The following is a 16845-nucleotide window of genomic DNA, read 5'->3' as shown; positions in this document are numbered from 1 at the left end:
ATAAAATTAACTATTTTGTGGTGGAATGAAGCTTTGTTCTCATTGGTTACGAACCTTAAGTGCCTTCCTGACCCAGTTCCTTGGGCGCAAGGTGGAGTTGACACCTGCTGGTCACCTGCTGTGAAAAAAACAGAGTCATAGAGTCACAGACTCGCGTTGCCACACCAGCAACGTTTTCCTGAGGGGTGAAAAGACGCGGAGAGAAACCAGGAGATTCAGTTTGAACATTGATGCTTTTCCTCTGACGTAGATCTTCCGACTCATCCATTTCATCATCACACCTGGGTTAAAGTAGCCTACCTGAAGCTCAATGTCTGATAAGAACATCTAAAGAGGAACCGGAGCAGGAAATAAAGCAAAAGCTGAAGAATCCGCAGCGTCTGCATCACCTGCAGAACAAGACAAGCTGAATTAAAATGCTGAAAACGTTTTTTTACGTGTTGGTGTTTCTCGCTGTCTTCAGCCTGGCCTGCTTTGCTCTGTTTCTGTTTTACTCCGAGAACAGAACATTCATTTTTATCATAGCATTCAACAGAACCGCGAACCCAGAAGAACCTGCAGATCCGACAGTCCCACCAAACCCCACAGGAAGTTCGGGGAGGACTTTGGATCCGTGCCCCGACGTCCCTCCGGGCCTGCAGGGAATTCTACATGTGGAGTTCAGAACCAAGCGGACCCTGCAGGACGTCCGGAACCACGTCGGCCCGGACCTTCAGCAGGGAGGCCGGTACCGACCGACCAGCTGCAGGGCGAAACAAAAGGTTGGTGAAGTAAAACTGCTTGGTTAAAAATGCAGGAAGTTCATGAAATATTAAAGTTTTGATCCACTGAACATAAAACATTTTTTAAAAAAATCAATAAATATTTTTTTTAAAAATGCGAAATTTTATATCAACAGGGAAAAAGTTTGATTTCTTTTGATATTAAAGTCAGAATGTCTGCAGACTGATGAACTAGAATGTTCTGAGACTTTAGAGATATAAATTTCTGTAGATTAAAGAAAATGTTTCCTCCGAAACACAAATAAACTCAGATGTTTAGAAAGATTCAAATTTGACCAAAAAAAGTGAGAAATGAACAGATTGTTGTAGAGCCATGTTCGGCCGCCAGGGGTCACTGTTTCATCCCTTCTTACTGATTTATTTATTGGAGAAAACAAACATTTTGACATACATAAAAATATGTAATGTTCAAAGGTTCAAGGATGAAGTAAAACGTTTATGTTCCTACAAAACAGTTCAGGTGAAATACAAAAATATAAAGTGATTTTATGCTTTTAGTTTCAGTACATTCAGGTCTACATGTTATTTAACTATACTTTTATTATGTGTTGAGTTTTAGATTTCTCTTAAAAGAGCCATTCATTTCACACAGGGAGTCTAAGTCGTTTTTTCAGCTCACCTGGATGAAACAGTCAGGTGATCAGCAGAACCCAGCAGAACCTCCAGACCCGAACGGTCTGGACCGGCTGGTTTTAATGTCTCTGCTCCAGAACAGCTGATTCAAACGGTGTTATAAAGTTCTGCTAATAAATGAACCATCATTTGATTTGAACTGAAACCCAACACACCGTCCTGCACAGACTGGACTTTAACAACCACAAGCTAGTGAACGGAAGCAGCTGGAAGTCTTCTAAATTATAACTTCATGTTTTACATAGAAGTATACAAATGTTATATAGTTATGAATTTAAATAAAACTTCAGCAGCAAAATCTTGGTAAACATTTTAATAATATTCGAGATGTTGAAAGAACCTTCTGTGTCACAGCAGAACCAGCTTCTTATTTAAATCCTGTCATTGCATTTGGGTTTATAACTCAGATAATTCTGCACAGATTCAGTATTTTGTTTTACATCCCTCCTCTAGGTGGCGGTCATCGTCCCGTTCAGAAACCGGCATGAACACCTGGCCCACTGGCTCTACTACGTCCATCCGGTCCTGATGCGTCAGCAGCTGGACTACGGTGTGTACGTCATCAACCAGGACGGAGACGGAGTGTTCAACCGGGCCAAGCTCATGAACATCGGATTTGTTGAAGCACTGAAAGAATACGATTACGACTGTTTTGTCTTTTCGGATGTAGACCTGGTGCCAATGGATGATAGAAACCTGTACAGATGTTCTGATCATCCTAGACATTTGTCTGTCGCTGTGGACACATTCAAGTTCGTCCTGCCCTACACCACCCTCTTCGGAGTCTCAGCGTTGTCCAAACAGCAGTTCCTTAAAGTCAACGGCTTTTCAAACACCTTCTGGGGCTGGGGGGGTGAAGACGACGACATGTCGCAGCGGATCTCTTACAGAGGGATGTCCATATCCAGACCAGACTCCGTCATTGGGAGGTACAAGATGATAAGACATGATAGAGATTCTCACAACGATCCAAACCCAGTAAGAGTCGAGAAACTGAGAGAAACGTATTTTAATATGGGCAAAGATGGGCTTAATTCTCTGGATTACACAGTCAAGGAGATTAGGAAGAATTTATTATACACTTTTGTTTCAGTGGATGTTTAGGGTCCAGCAGGCTGATGTGGATCCAGATGTTTCTGTCTCAGGGTTCAATCAAAGCAAAACTCAACTTAAAACCAGGAGAACAAAAACTTTGTCCGATCTGGTCAGTCCTGCAATCCACAGTACAAATGTTTTATAACGTTCAACTCAATCCAAACTGGAAACTATGCAGCAAGCATGTGGCGACTGTGGACAGGAACATCCTACATTAAACGGGTTGAAGCCTCCAGCAGAACCACCTGGTGGATCAGGAAGGCGGGTCCATTTTATGAACTGACAGAACTGGATCTTCAGACCAAAGTAAAACTGGTTTTACTTGATTCTCCTAAATTCAGCCATGATGTTTGATTCAAACCCTGAGGAGCAAAAATGGATTTTAATTTAAATCATTTTTATATACTGTAAACGGTAAAGGGAAGGACTTTATTAAATAAACAAAGAGGGATGATATGTAATGAAGTGATTCATATAAAAAGTGTTATAAAATGTTTCTAAGGTTATTGTACATGTAAATATAAACCTGGTTGAAGGAAAGGTTAAATATGATTTAAGTTAAAATGAGTCTTTATTCTCGTTCAGTCTCAAATGGTTTCAGTTAAATGAGTTTTATATGCAGTTTCTGCAGCTTCCTCATAAAGTAGAGAACAGAGGAAGTGAGCAGCTGCTGGACTGCAATAACTTTATGGGATTCAATGAAAATAAAACTTATTGTCCTAAATAAAACATTGTCCTGATTCTGTTAGAGAGGCAAAGCTGAACCAAACTACTTATATATTTAAAGATATTATTATTAATGTCTTGTATGGTAAAAATGTGCAAAGATTATTAAATTGAACATAATTTGCTCAGAAAACATTGTAATTAAAGCTAAATTGGTCTTGAAATCCTAACATCTCAACAGCCCGGCTGCAGGTCAGACCTGGAGAAATGTTCTGATCTGACAACAAACCCAAAATGAATCCCAACCTGAACCGTCTGTTTATGTGACTGGAAAACTCCAGTGGACTTTGTTCTAACAGGTTTAACTGGAAACCAGTATGTCCAGTATGGAGCTGCTGTCAGGAAAACCTCAGGCTGATTTACTGCTGGGCATTAAAAGATCAGGAAGAACTTCAGTTTTTTCTGAAATGTTTTGTAATTTTCAATGAAAATAAATTAATTTGTCTTTGAAATACTAAACTCATTTAAAAATATTAAATATTTTTTTCTGTGTAATCTGATGAATGAATGAAACCTTTGAAGCTTTATTTGGTTTTCTCAGAAAACATTGTGATGTATTTATCACTTATTTGACATTACAGTAGATATTATTCACATTCATTTATAAATATTTAAAACACTCTTCATCAAACTGGAATAATATAAATAACAGAAATGTGACATGAAGATAGAAAAGCTGCAGTTTTTATTCCTGGTTTTCAGTAACAATAATCTGATATGCAGTTTGTAGCTTCAGTAGCTTCCTCATGAAATGGAGGCAGACAGGAAGTACGTAGCTTCTGGTCCAATCTGATTGGCTCACAGTGAAATCTAAAGAAAACAAGAAAACCACATCAAAGAAATTCAACTAATTGAAACAAAAACACAGAGGTAAAGTGTTTCAGTTTTAAATAAAGAAATAAAGAGTCACTTAAGTTTTAAAATAAATTCTAAACTTTACTTCAGTTTGATTTTACTGGAAGATTAAGTGTTAAATGTTTCCAATACACTACTGCCCTCTGGTGGCCCTAAAGTAACTGCACATATAAATATGTTTATAACTCACTAAAGAAGCGAACTTCATGTATTTGACTCCAATCTACATAGATTCTGTTAAATTAGTTGCATTTTCTGTGTTTTAGTCAAATGTTGTTAAATGATTCATGTTAGTAAAACATTTATGAACCTTTATGGTTCACAAAGGACCTTTATGGTCCTTTGTGAACCATAAAGGATAACTACTAACTCTCCATGTTAGAACATGAGCATAGACCACAAGCAGCACAGGTCTTGTTAAAATAATAACTGCTTGAAAATGTATTAAAAGGAAGGATTTTTAAAAGTCTTACATGAAAATAACATTATTCATAAGCTAACACCAAAACTCTGGAAGATATTTAAAATCCACCAATGAACCTCACAGTTTCTATAGAAATCAGGAGGATTAAGGAGGTAAAGTTTTCCTTCAGGGTGGATCAGAGACCAGCTGTTACCAAGAACCTTAGAGAGTTTCTGTCTTTTGTTGAGGAGTCTGGTAAGATTTCATAAATATGCAGCCTGGTCTGTGTGAAATATCGGAGTGATGAACAGGAAGCTGTCATGATGGTGAATAGAGAAACAACTCAAGTTTCAGACAAACAGGAAGACGGTGATTTCAGTCAGGAGACTCACTGAAGGGCCGCAGAGCAAATGGCTTCATCCTCACAACTTCCAGATTAAATCCTGGTCCTTCCCTCAGATAACTGCATCAGAAACATCCACCAAGAGAATATTGATGAGTTATGGATTGATGGAGTTATGGATTGATGGAGTTATGGATTGATGGAGTTATGGATTGGTGAGTTATGGATTGATGGAGTTATGGATTGATGGAGTTATGGATTGGTGAGTTATGGATTGATGGAGTTATGGATTGATGAGTTATGGATTGGTGAGTTATGGATTGATGGAGTTATGGCTTGATGAGTTATGGATTGGTGGAGTTATGGATTGATGAGTTATGGATTGGTGAGTTATGGATTGATGGAGTTATGGATTGATGGAGTTATGGCTTGATGAGTTATGGATTGATGAGTTATGGATTGGTGAGTTATGGATTGGTGGAGTCATGGATTGGTGGAGTTATGGCTTGATGAGTTATGGATTGATGGAGTTATGGATTGGTGGAGGCTGTGGTGTGGGAACGCCTTAGAGGAAGATGCTAATGGTACAGAAATAGGGGAGCAAAATGAATGAAGGAGGATGCTGAGTATAGATATGAAACTGTATGTTTATGTTCGGTGGCTCTGGTTTTCATTCTGTTCTCTCAAACTTTCCTGTTGATCGATTCTCTGTTGGATCCTCAAGCTAAACCACGACACAGACTGGATGGAGAAAATGGCAGAAAGTTTTGCTTCACTTTGGTGAAGAAGTTGATAATGGCAATCACAGCAGACAAAGAAAAGATCAGATTCTCCATCTTGTTGGAAGTTGCTGGTCAGCCTCAGCTTCTGTTTTATCACTTTTAGTTTCCGTGTTGTTCTGCTTGTTCCTGCTGTTTACTTCCTCTGTTCATCAGCCACTAACGTTTGTTCTCAACTTTGTGGTTTATTTGATGCTTATATTGCTCTGAACAAATGTTTTTTTTTAAATAGTTAACAATGCTTTTAGTTTCTGCTGCTCTTCTAATATTGTTGTCTAGTTGAGTTTGTGGTGTTTGCGGGTCAGAGGGGCATTCTGATGTTGTTCTGATGTGTTCTAATGTCGTTCTGACGCGTTCTGATGCGTTCTGACACCATTCTGATGTGTTCTGATGTCGTTCTGATGTCGTTCTGATGTCGTTCTGATGCGTTCTGATGCCATTCTGATGTCGTTCTGATGCGTTCTGATGTTGTTCTGACGCGTTCTGATGCGTTCTGACACCGTTCTGACACCATTCTGATGTGTTCTAATGTCGTTCTGATGTCGTTCTGATGTCGTTCTGATGTCGTTCTGATGTCGTTCTGATGCGTTCTGATGCATTCTGATGTCGTTCTGATGCGTTCTGAAGTCGTTCTGATGCGTTCTGATGCGTTCTGATGCGTTCTGATGTTGTTCTGATGCTGTTCTGATGCGTTCTGATGTCGTTCTGATGCGTTCTGATGTCGTTCTGATGCGTTCTGATGCGTTCTGATGTTGTTCTGATGCGTTCTGATGTCGTTCTGATGCGTTCTAATGTCATTCTGATGCGTTCTGATGTCGTTCTGATGCGTTCTGATGCGTTCTGATGCGTTCTGATGCTGTTCTGATGCGTTCTGATGTCGTTCTGATGCGTTCTGATGTCATTCTGATGCGTTCTGATGTCGTTCTGATGCGTTCTGATGCGTTCTGATGCGTTCTGATGCGTTTTGATGCGTTCTGATGCGTTCTGATGTTGTTCTGATGCGTTCTGATGTCGTTCTGATGCGTTCTGATGTCATTCTGATGTGTTCTGATGTCGTTCTGATGCGTTCTGATGCGTTCTGATGCGTTCTGATGCGTAATGATGCATTCTGATGCGTTCTGATGTCATTCTGATGTGTTCTGACGCGTTCTGACGCGTTCTGACGCCATTCTGACACCATTCTGATGTGTTCTGATGTCGTTCTGATGTCGTTCTGATGCGTTCTGATGCATTCTGATGTCGTTCTGATGCGTTCTGATGTCGTTCTGATGCGTTCTGATGCGTTCTGATGCGTTCTGATGTTGTTCTGATGCGTTCTGATGTCGTTCTGATGCGTTCTGATGCATTCTGATGCGTTTTGATGCGTTCTGATGCGTTCTGATGTTGTTCTGATGCGTTCTGATGTCGTTCTGATGCGTTCTGATGTTGTTCTGATGTCGTTCTGATGCGTTCTGATGCGTTCTGATGTTGTTCTGATGCGTTCTGATGTCGTTCTGATGTTGTTCTGATGCCACGTTGGATAAGCAGGAGCTTAAGTTTGGTTTGCTGACTCAGATCTTGGAACATTCATCCCTGTTAGGTTTTTCTGATTGTTGGTTTGGTTCCTGTTGTGGTTCCAGCAGAACATGGTGAAGTCCTGATGATTTCTGTTTCCCTCCAGAGTTTTTAGGTCTTTCAGGCAGGAAGGCCTCTGCTGTCTGGCGTCTAGTCGATCCAGAAAAGTTTGGGTTGAATTTAGCCTGCAGTTTGTTCAGAGATAAAAATTGTTTGGTTTTTTTACAGTTCTGGGTTTGATTTGGTGTCAGCTGTTGACACAGATTTAATGTTTAAACCTCATATTTTCTGCCTGAGCTCCTCTGTGCAGGTGTTACAGATCTGGAGCACAGAGTTGATAAAGTTTTTGAACTTCCTTCCTGTTCACTCTTCCTGTTTGCTCTTCTGTTCGCTTTCTGATAAATACAAATAAAAAACAAAAATCTTATTTTTTGTTGTAGCAATTTCCCCAAAAATAAAATGTAATACCTTTGTAAATGGTGTCTAATAAGGTCTTTAAACATTTTCTGTCTGGTTTTTTAATTCAAATGAATTTTTGTGTTAGTAAAAGTGTTTATTATTTGCTCAAATAAATCATATTCAGGTAGAAAGCAGCAGTTTCTTCATCTAATTTGATTTACCTGACCTTTGACCCCCCCTGAAGAATAATTACTTTATTATTTTTCCTTTTTGTTTAACGTTGAGGAAAATATTATTGTTGATGTGAGAAGTTTTGAACTTCAGATGGTTATATATTTTTGATTTCTGGAGAGAAAATTCAATTCATCAAAATCCCTCAGATGGATTTCCACATCTGTTCCTCTACATAAACAAACAATAACTCACACAGTAAACTTACAATTAGATTTCATTTTATAATATTTTGTCTTTCAACAATCTAGATGTGGAAATGACATAATGAAAATATCAATTTGTACAAAGATTTATGTTTCTTTCTCTTTTGATTTTCCAGGGCCCATTAACAGAGGAGCCAGAAAGAAGATAAGAGAATCATCATAAAAGTAATTCCAAGAAGAAACTCGTATTAATCAGGATTCACTTATTAAAACAGAAATGCCTAAAACCAAAGACAAATGTGGAAACAGGTTCTCCTCGTTCTGTTGCTGCAAAACGGCATCAGAACCAGGAGAACCCAGGACTGGAACCTATAATGATACAAGTTATGACTCACTTCCTGAAGGACGGAGTTTTCTTGGAGCATCATCTTCTCAGTCAAAAATAAACCGGATTTTGGATGCAGATTTTCCTGAACAATCAACAAACAAAAAACTCAAAGGAAACCGAGATGTTTTTCTGGAATGATTCGAGGAAAACCAGATGTTAAAACATTGTTTTATGGAAGAACTCAGAGGAAAATGACATCTTATTGTGGAATGGTTCAAAAGAAACCAGATCATCTGTCTGGACTTGGATCTGAAGAAACTTTGAATCGCTCTGTTCCGTTATCCAATTGCATGTTGATGAAATCAGTGACAGCGCTGCAGATTCATTTGCTGAGATCAACAGCAGCAGATCCTCATCAGACATTGAGTTTGAGGAAATCAAACCAGCTGCTGAACAAACTGATGGAACTGAACCTCAGATCAGATCAGAAAACAACAAACCTGCTGAAACTCTGACCGCCGTCCTTCATGAACAGCTACAAAACCTTGAGTTAAGTCAGAGGACAAAATCCTCTTCCTGTTTGTCTCAGAGTTGTCCCTCATTGAGTCAGGATCCTACTTTAGACGTCAGTAGACCAGATGCTAACCCAATGTTATATGGAAAAACTGCCAGGAGAAGGAGACTTTGTTTTTCAAAGTTTCAAAAAGACCAGATCATCTGTATGGATCTGGATCTGCTGATCACATAGCAAAGATGTCATCTGAACGGTTAAGGTTAAGAATATGTCCACCTCGAGCTCCACTTCCAGGCTCAATACTTCAAAGTGAAACTGAGGAAATAACAGAAACCAATAAGGGAACACCAAGACAGCCTGAAACCGAGTCAGTCGGGTCTGTTTCTTCAACAAATAGAGAAGAAGGAGGCAGTAGTTCATATTCTTCCCAGTCTCCCTTTGAGACTGGGAACTTTGTCAGGCCTGCTTCTTTATTTTGTCCTTTGGATTTTTCCAAGAGCAGCCTCAACTCTTCGCTCACATCTACTTCCTCTGCTGAAACCACGAACCAAGGAAGGTTTTGTTCATTAACTAAAGTATCTGCATCAGGAGCTGCACGGACCCTCCCACCCCTCCCAACCCTCCGACCCCTGATCCAACCTGCTCTCTCTTTACCCCCCAACGTATCGTCACCAACTGTAACCTCTGCATCCACTGCAGATACGTCTTCAGCGAACCTCGACTTCTCTCTTTCTCATCAAGATGAATCACACAGTCTGTATATGGGACATTACGGACAGATACCTTGGGCTTCTTATATCCCCGCCTTTGTTCCACAGAGTGAGAACGTTTCCACAGAAAGGCCTCCAGAACCTTTTGACCTGCTAGAACCGCCGTGCTTAAAATACAGCAGACAAGATACAGCAGGAAACCAAGATGAAATAATGGAGTCGGTTGGACATGTGAGCGACTCCGTCCCAAACAGATCAGCCTCTGCTGACCTTCTCCTCCCTTCAGCATCTGGTTTGAGAAGAAGAGACCGCAGCGACTCGTCTCCTTCTGTCCTCTGTCCTCTGATTCATCAGGATCCTCCTCTAGACGTCAGTATCTTACCCCGAGCTGCTAGTTTACCCAGCATGAAGCTCCAAAGCAGCTTTGAGGAGTTTACTCCTGGTTTCTGTGGAGATCCAGATGATGAAACCTACCGGTTCCAGTGCTCCGGTCCAGGCCTGTACCAGTGCAGAGTGAGCGGCCTGGTGTTTGCCATGAAGGGAGGAGGAGACGTGTTTTACAGGGTTGTTCCCTGGAACAGGACATTACTGAGCCCACATGGCAAGAAGCCTGCAGGACCTCTGTTTGACATCAGCTGCCTGCAGCAGTCTGTGGCTCAGCTTCATCTCCCTCACTGTGAGGTCCGCTCCACTGGACCATGTCACTTCCTGTCAGTCGCTCATCTCCATGACGGAGGCGTGGAGTTCATCAGGCCTGAGAGGATCACAGAGACTCACATCATCATCAGCATCTCAGGGTTTTCTGCTTTTGGGAACGTCAAGGATGAGGATTCTCCTGCTGACCCGGTCCGAGCCTTGGTTCTGCTGTTCTACAGACCTGCAGCTGATCCAGAGTCAGAACACGAGATTAATGTGTTGATGCTGCCAAAGAACGTTGTTCTCAACAATGTGCTGCGTTTCAGGAGGAAATTAGACGAGAATGAAAGATTCCTGGAGACGCCTCCAGACTGCAAACTGCAGCCGAATCAGGTTTACTCTCTGTCTGTCTCTCCTGGTGGCGACTCGGTTCTGGTTCAGCCCAAAGAAGCCGAGTTTGATGCAGAATCCTATGAAAACTACGTCTCAACGTTCCAGGTGGTTTATGAGGAAATGATGAAACACATCAGACTGTCTCTGGCGGACAGCAGCTCCTGCAGCGTCTGGGACAGACGGGTTTGTCTTTCTGCTGCCGGAGTCAGAAGATCCTGTGGGCCGACTCGACAGAACCGCAGTCCAAAGGAGCAACTGATGGAGATAAGGATCAACTTCAAGGATTCAGTATCAGGACCGGTTCTGCAGAGTCTGCTGGACAAACTGCTGGAGAAAAAGGTCCTGAGTGACTCAGAGAGGGAGGCGGTGGAGGCGGAGAAGATCAGGGGAGACAAAGCTCGAGTTCTGATCGACACGGTGAGGAGGAAAGGAGATGCTGCCGGTTCTGAGATGATCCGGTTCCTCTGTGAGCTCGACCCGTTTCTCTCTGAACATCTGGGTCTGATGTGAGGAAGAATCTCTGATGGACTTTATTGACCAGGAGGTTCAGCAGCTGATTTTACGTCTTTATTACGAATCCAAAGACGAGATTTACTTTCATTTTTATAGCAGACAGACAATAGAGGAACGATTAATGATCAGCACTGACTGTAACGTCTTGTGAGCATAAAATATAATTAATCACAGAAATGAAGAGACGGCTCATTGTTGGACAATGAGGTTTGCTGACCTCTGACCTGTTCACCGTGTTCTGCAGGGGCAGAAATGTTCAAATAAATCTAAAAATGATTTTTTTCCCCTGGATCTGTTAACATTATTGAACCTCAGATTAAATTATTTCTGCAGATTTCACAGTTCAGATTAATATTTCATAAGTTGACCTTCATTTTCTTTCATCTGTCCATATAAATGTGAGTTTGGATTTTTCTAAGTAGTTTTTCATCAACTGACTAAAATTAAAAATCTGTCATTGAGACATGAAATATCAGACTTATTGAGTAATATGTACAGATTTAGAGCTTCTCCTGTCTTTATATAGAAATAACCACATTATAACGCCAAACCATTCACATTGTGTCACTCAGATATATTATAAACACATTTTATAGTTTGTGGTCATTCATGATTTGACTAGACCAGTGGAGGCTCTTTTCCAACATGGACGACATCAGCAGTGTTTTTATATATTCTGTCATTTTGATGATTGTGCAGAAATAAAACTGGAGCTGACAGTTTCTGTGAACTTTTATTAACTAACTGCCTTTATCTCACTTAGCAGATGAACTTTGACCTTTCTTAGTTTTTAGATGTTTTAAAATTAGTCTTGATTAAAGTAGTTAGAAATTTATTTCCCAGTTTTTTTTAATTCTCCAAAAGTATCTTTCAAAGTTTAGAAAGTTTTTAGCATAAATTTGCATAATGAGGTCTTTGTTCACAATTAAAATATGTGATGTCATCACATCTCATTTAAATAAATTTAAATGCCATAAATGTATTGTTATTTACAGTCATGCAGAATATTCCACTCAATGTTAGGAAAACATGCTGTGGATTAAAAGCCTGTTAATGTTTAACTTGCAGTCAGTCAGGTGAGTCTGGAGCTGCAGGTGAAACATTTAGGATCAGTTATATCAGGGCCACAAGGGACAATTTATACATAGTTTTATGGCTATTTGTTTAAAAACAATATTTAATAAAGAAATGCTCCATCTCTTCCCTTTACAGAAAAGTTTTCAGTTCCGGTCGTTTCTTCAGCGTTTCTGAGTTTCTGAATGTGAGAAACAGCAGATCTGATCCGAACGGCTTCGGGTCGGATCAGGTCCAGAATGAGGATCAACCAGTTTCCTTCCTGGGTCTCGACCTTTGATGAGTTTAGAGGTCAAAGGGATGGAGAAGCTTTTCATCACATCCAACCAAAGAAATTATATTTTCACACTAAATTATCTCCATTATAACCAGTTAAACTTGTTGTGGCTTTAAATAAAGTAAAACAATGAATTCTGAGTCAGATCAGACCTGCAGGTTCTGGTTCTGGTTCGGTTCTGGTTCTGGTCCGGTTCTGGTTCTGTTCCGTCAGAATCAGCTTTAAACACCAACATGAGAACATCTTGGAGTTTTACTGAAAAACAGAAAGAAAAAGTTTCAAGGAGAATTTTAAAAGGCCTCACAGCAGTAAAGATGAAAAATAAAATGTTCCTTTAAATTATTTTGCTTTTCAATTTAAGATGAAGACTTGATTGATATTTGTTAAAGAGAAATGAGAATTTTAATCTGAAAAAGTGAGAAAGGAAACGGAAGAAAAGAGAAAAACAGTGAAAGGGAGGAGAAATGAAAACAAGAGTTGATGGAGGAGGATCTGGATGTGAGTCTCTGTTATAACGGTGAGTCTGATTATCATCAACTCCACTGACAGGCCGGTCCGGTTCTGTCGGTACCGGTCCTGGTTCTGGTCCCGGTTCTGGTCCGGTTCTGTCGGTACCAGTCCGTTTCTGGTCCTGGTTCTGGTTCGGTTCTGGTCCAGTAAAAGGAGGCCGGACATTTTAAATGGACTTTTTTCCGTTCAGAACAAACCAGGAAGTTAAAGGTTCGGTTCTGTTGGACAGATTCGTCTCGTTGAGACTCTCATTTCTCTCATTTCTCTCATTTCAACCTCAGAACATGAACGAGTCAAATGAATAAAATATTTATTTTAAAATTTAAAGTAAATATTTTAATTAAATTTAAATTTAAAAACTGGATGTAAAAACGAGAGTCTCGTTTCCGGTTAGGGACCGTCTGCAAAGTGACGCTCCGGGAAGAAAACGTCAACAAAAGCTATAAAACATTTTTGATACATAATTAGAAGAAAACTGTGTGAGATTTATTATCCAGGATGAATTTACAGTTTATTTATGTCATCATTAGACAGTGAAGTGAAGCATCGCAGTGTGGAGACGATCTCTGAGCGCATGCGGCTGTTTTCCTCCTGTCTCTTTAAGATCCGGGTCCTCACTACGTCACTAGAGCTCCATTCATGCTGGTTTTGGTTTTTGTGAGAGTCGTTTTCCAACCTCCTGCTGGTGTTTCTGCAAAGTTCATGTTCAGTGAATGATGCTGATAATTTTCTCACTGCTTTAACTAAAACATTTAACAGAAGAAAAAAAAACATTTTAACTACAATTACTTTATTTTATGCTTCGATAAACCTCTGAAGCTCTCCTTGCTGGAGTTTTTTCTCCTCCTTGTTTTACATTTAAATGTTTTAAAACAAGTTTTTTTTCTCCCTCATCATTATTTCTGCTTTTGATATTTTAGGATGGACAAAATCTGAGGCCTAAACAAGAAAACAAAGGACCAGAATCTCACCAGGTTTCAGGAAGGAGTCACTAAATCCAGGTTAAGATGAAACGAAGAAGAAAAAGTTCAGTTGAAAGAACTTCACCAGATTCAGTGAAGGAAGAAGAAACATCTGAACATGGAGACGACGATGAAGTTGGAACAAGTTCAGCTGGTTTTGAATTGTTGGACACATCTGAGACCTGCAGTCCCATGGAAAGAAGGAGGGCTGAATCCTCAGACCTGTCTTTTGATTGGGAATCTGATGAATTCCCGATGCCAGCTATCGGGTCAATATTAGAAGAGCCATTATATGATGAGTCCAATCCAGTAAGACCTCCACATCAAATGTCATTTCCATTTGTAATAGCCAGCATGCTGTCAGAGACTGAAACCACGAACCAAGGAAGATTTTGTTCATTAACTGAAGAACCTCAAGCAGGTTGTTCAATTGAACAGTTGAGAGCTGAACGAACCCTCCCAATCTTCCCACCCCTCCCGACCCTCCGACCCCTGATCCAACCTGCTCTCTCTTTACCCCCCAACGTATCGTCACCAACTGTAACCTCTGCATCCACTGCAGATACGTCTTCAGCGAACCTCGACTTCTCTCTTTCTCATCAAGATGAATCACACAGTCTGTATGTGGGACATTACGGACAGATACCTTGGGCTTCTTATATCCCCGCCTTCGTTCCACAGAGTGAGAACGTTTCCACAGAAAGGCCTCCAGAACCTTTTGACCTGCTAGAACCGCTGTGCTTAAAATACAGCAGACAAGATACAGCAGGAAACCAAGATGAAATAATGGAGTCGGTTGGACATGTGAGCGACTCCGTCCCAAACAGATCAGCCTCTGCTGACCTTCTCCTCCCTTCAGCATCTGGTTTGAGAAGAAGAGACCGCAGCGACTCGTCTCCTTCTGTCCTCTGTCCTCTGATTCATCAGGATCCTCCTCTAGACGTCAGTATCTTACCCCGAGCTGCTAGTTTACCCAGCATGAAGCTCCAAAGCAGCTTTGAGGAGTTTACTCCTGGTTTCTGTGGAGATCCAGATGATGAAACCTACCGGTTCCAGTGCTCCGGTCCAGGCCTGTACCAGTGCAGAGTGAGCGGCCTGGTGTTTGCCATGAAGGGAGGAGGAGACGTGTTTTACAGGGTTGTTCCCTGGAACAGGACATTACTGAGCCCACATGGCAAGAAGCCTGCAGGGCCTCTGTTTGACATCAGCTGCCTGCAGCAGTCTGTGGCTCAGCTTCATCTCCCTCACTGTGAGGTCCGCTCCACTGGACCATGTCACTTCCTGTCAGTCGCTCATCTCCATGACGGAGGCGTGGAGTTCATCAGGCCTGAGAGGATCACAGAGACTCACATCATTATCAGCATCTCAGGGTTTTCTGCTTTTGGGAACGTCAAGGATGAGGATTCTCCTGCTGACCCGGTCCGAGCCTTGGTTCTGCTGTTCTACAGACCTGCAGCTGATCCAGGCGTCACTTCCTTCCTCAATCTGTTGCTTCTTCCAGCGAATGTTGTGATCCGGGAATTGAAACGGACCAGGAAGAAATTATTTGGGCCGGAGACGTTCATAGATGCTCCTCCAAACTGCAAACTGCATCCGAAGGAGACCTACTCTCTGTCCACCAGCCCTGCAGGAGAATCGGTTCTGGTTCAGCCCGCAGAAGCAGAATTTGACCCAGAATCCTACAACAGCTACTTCACCTCCATCCAGGTGATTTTAAACAGCATCATAGGAGACATCAAGCTGAGTGTGAAGCAGGCGAAAACCTCCTGCTGCGTTTGGGAGAGTCGTGTTTGTCTCGTGACTCACAGACTGAAACCGGGTCTCCCTTCTGACCAACAGCTGAAGGAAACCCGGACCAGAATCATCGATGGGATCTCAGAACCGGTTCTGCAGAGTCTGCTGGACAAACTGCTGGAGAAAAAGGTCCTGAGTGACTCAGAGAGGGAGGCGGTGGAGGCGGAGAAGATCAGGGGAGACAAAGCTCGAGTTCTGATCGACACGGTGAGGAGGAAAGGAGATGCTGCCGGTTCTGAGATGATCCGGTTCCTCTGTGAGCTCGACCCGTTTCTCTGCAGACATGTGGGGCTGATCTGTGAGAAAGTGGAACCAAACCAGTAAATCATAAACTGAAGGGAAAATAAGGAGCCATAAACTCAAAGACCTGTTAGAAACAAACTGAGCATCAAAATCATTGATTATGGACAAAACATTTATCTTAAATTGGACTCTTATTGTGAAATCCTGTGTTTCTGTGTTGGAATATTTGATGTTTTTTATTGTTTATAACAGACAGTTGTTGGATAATTAGATGTTTTCAACCTGTTTTGTTTACTTTATTGATGTAGCACCAATTTACAACAAAGTCAGTTAAACAAAGTACATAAGGTCAGAACTCAGCTGCTAATGCTAGTGCTAAGGATATGCTAATGCTAAGGCAGTAGCTTTAGCATTCTGGTTGCCATACAAATATTAATATGTGTATTCATGGTACTTTGAAAGATCGATGAATAATTTTGCTTCCTCTAATCCCAGATGTGACATCATCAGGCCTGTCTGTTCTTCAAGCCGCCATTTTGGTAGTCAGTCAGTAGAAGTTTGTTCACATTATATTAATCTATCTAAAAACTATCTATTAAGAATTAATTATCCAAACTAATCCAAGCAAATGATTTTTCAAAGATTATTTTATTACATGAGTTTGTTTTGAATTGTAAACTGGTTGTTGTTCTTAATTAGCATTGAAGCTAAGTTAGCTAACAAAGTATATTTATAATCACACATTATTATATGTGTAATATATTTGTTCTGCTATTTATTCAGAACAAATGTCACTGAATTATTTTACTGTTTTTATTCTTATTTAATTTTTTAGTATTCTGTTTATCTTTTCATTTTACTCAGCAGTTTAGTTGAATGTTTCCAGCCTGATTATATCATTTGAAGTATTTTAACTGAAAGTTTGAAGTATTTTGTTGATAAATT

The 16845-nt window shown here is 40.8% G+C and overlaps 3 protein-coding genes across 3 annotated transcripts; all 3 read left to right on the top strand.

Annotated features, from left to right (window-relative positions):
• The first annotated feature begins 306 nt into the window (after window positions 1-306).
• Window positions 307-2974, top strand: LOC129354410 (beta-1,4-galactosyltransferase 2-like). Its single transcript, XM_055023883.1, has 2 exons — window positions 307-761; window positions 1869-2974. The coding sequence occupies exons 1-2, from the start codon at window positions 417-419 to the stop codon at window positions 2517-2519; spliced, it is 996 nt and encodes a 331-aa protein (XP_054879858.1). The 5' UTR covers window positions 307-416; the 3' UTR covers window positions 2520-2974.
• Window positions 2975-9711: 6737 nt separating this feature from the next.
• Window positions 9712-11037, top strand: LOC129354380 (caspase recruitment domain-containing protein 8-like). The gene has a single exon (XM_055023862.1). The coding sequence runs from the start codon at window positions 9712-9714 to the stop codon at window positions 11035-11037; it is 1326 nt and encodes a 441-aa protein (XP_054879837.1).
• A 3781-nt stretch (window positions 11038-14818) lies between these two features.
• LOC129354407 (caspase recruitment domain-containing protein 8-like) lies at window positions 14819-16593 on the top strand. Its single transcript, XM_055023880.1, has one exon. The coding sequence runs from the start codon at window positions 14842-14844 to the stop codon at window positions 15979-15981; it is 1140 nt and encodes a 379-aa protein (XP_054879855.1). The 5' UTR covers window positions 14819-14841; the 3' UTR covers window positions 15982-16593.
• The last annotated feature ends 252 nt before the right edge of the window (window positions 16594-16845 follow it).

This window comes from Poeciliopsis prolifica, unplaced genomic scaffold, assembly GCF_027474105.1.
Source record: "Poeciliopsis prolifica strain line A6 unplaced genomic scaffold, Auburn_PproV2 SCAFFOLD109, whole genome shotgun sequence".
Classification (NCBI taxonomy): domain Eukaryota; kingdom Metazoa; phylum Chordata; class Actinopteri; order Cyprinodontiformes; family Poeciliidae; genus Poeciliopsis; species Poeciliopsis prolifica.
Note: the sequence above shows the minus strand (reverse complement) of the source record. Positions and strands in the feature narration are given on the sequence as shown.

Coding starts and splice junctions, on each gene's coding strand:
- LOC129354380 (XM_055023862.1), top strand. CDS start 9,712: ATGGAGTCGGTTGGACATGTGAGCGACTCCGTCCCAAACAGATCAGCC.
- LOC129354410 (XM_055023883.1), top strand. CDS start 417: ATGCTGAAAACGTTTTTTTACGTGTTGGTGTTTCTCGCTGTCTTCAGC. Junction 762..1,868: donor GCTGCAGGGCGAAACAAAAG/GTTGGTGAAGTA, acceptor TCCCTCCTCTAG/GTGGCGGTCATCGTCCCGTT.
- LOC129354407 (XM_055023880.1), top strand. CDS start 14,842: ATGAAGCTCCAAAGCAGCTTTGAGGAGTTTACTCCTGGTTTCTGTGGA.